A 1666-nucleotide genomic window follows, 5' to 3' on the forward strand; every position below is an offset into this window, starting at 1 on the left:
TTTGACGTAAAAAAAAAAAAAAAAAAAAAGAAAAACACAATGAAAAAATATATAAAAGAGGAAAATTAAAAAAAACCATAAAAAACAAAGTTTTCTATATAGATATAATTTTTCATATTTGTTTTTAAAAAAATATTTTCCCTCTTTTATATATGGACATGAATATACTATATATAAAAATACTAGTAAATATTAAAGACACAATATAGGAGACAAATTTTAATTTTTTAGTTCGATTTTGTTCTTCTATTAATAGTTGATGTGTTATATCTCTTTGATTTTCTTCTTCTTGTATTTCGTTATAATATTTATCTATAGAATCGAAGAAAAGATTTCTTTGTTCCTTTGTTAGGTTCATTTTTTTTAATGTAATTTCATTTATATTTATAAAAGCATCATCTACATAAATATAATTATTTTTATAAAAAAATGGAATTAAATCATTTAAATTATATTTGATTAGAAAATTGGAAACATCTGTTTTTAACATACTTTGTTCATAATTTTTTCTTTTCCTTATTTCTTTTTCTTCATAATTTTTCCTTTTTTCTTCTTCTTTTAATAAGGCATGTATTTCATGCTTTTTTAAGATATCGGAATAAGTTTCATTATTATTATTTTTAAGTGAAGGATCAAATTTATATTTTAAGAACAAATCACATAAAGTCTTAATATTCTCACTTGCAGCAATATGTAATGGAGAATTATTATTATTATCTAAACAATTTTCTATATTTATTTTATTTGTTGATAAAATATATTGGGCAATATTTGAAGAATGTTCCTTAGCACAAATATGTAAAACAGAGTTTCTTTCTTTATCTTTAATATTTGGATCAGCATTATAATCCATTAATAACATAGCTGCTTCTTCATTATTTCTTTTAATAGATATCATTAAAGGTGTATTTTTTTCATTATCTAATATATTAATATTAGCATTATTTTTTAGTAATAATTCAATACCTTTTATATAATTATTTTCACTAGCCAAATGCAAACTTGTTTTCCCATTTTTATTTTTTAAATTTATATCAATATTTTTCGATATTAATAATCTACTTACGTTTATCATGCTATTTCCAATAATCATACATTTCATTAAGGCATTTTCAAAAGTCTTTCTATCTTTTAAAAATATGTTTACATTCTTTTCATTTATTAAATAATAACAACATTCTGAACACCCTCTTTCAATCCCATATAATAAAATATTTAACCCTTCTTTATTATATTCATTAAGGTCAATATTGTTTTCACTCTTTATATAATTTTCCAATTTCTTTACATCATCCTTTAATATTATATTAAAAATTTTCGAACTCATTTGATAAAATTGATATCCTATAATTATATAAATAAATATAAAGATAAATGTAAAAAATTAAAGATATAATAAAACAAATAAATAAATATAAATAAATAAATAAATATATATATATATATAATATTATCTATTACAGCCCCTTTTCGTGTTTTAATAAATATTATATATATAATATATTTTTTTTATTCTTGTAGTCGTAATAATTAAAAACTTATAAATCCTTTATAAAAATAAAATAAAATTATTTATCAAAATAAAAATAATTAGGAAAAAAATATATAAAATAGGCCTACAAAAAAAAAAAAAAAAAAAAAAAAAAAAAAAAAAAAAAAAAAAATT

The 1666-nt window shown here is 17.8% G+C and overlaps 1 protein-coding gene across 1 annotated transcript; it reads right to left on the bottom strand.

Annotated features, from left to right (window-relative positions):
* Window positions 1-124: 124 nt before the first annotated feature.
* On the bottom strand, window positions 125-1327 carry PRSY57_1312900 (hypothetical protein; the record flags this gene model as incomplete). Its single annotated transcript, XM_020115146.1, has 1 exon — window positions 125-1327. The coding sequence occupies one exon, from the start codon at window positions 1325-1327 to the stop codon at window positions 125-127; it is 1203 nt and encodes a 400-aa protein (XP_019970069.1).
* Between the last annotated feature and the right edge of the window lie 339 nt (window positions 1328-1666).

This window comes from Plasmodium reichenowi, chromosome 13, assembly GCF_001601855.1.
Source record: "Plasmodium reichenowi strain SY57 chromosome 13, whole genome shotgun sequence".
NCBI classification, from domain to species: Eukaryota; Apicomplexa; class Aconoidasida; order Haemosporida; family Plasmodiidae; genus Plasmodium; species Plasmodium reichenowi.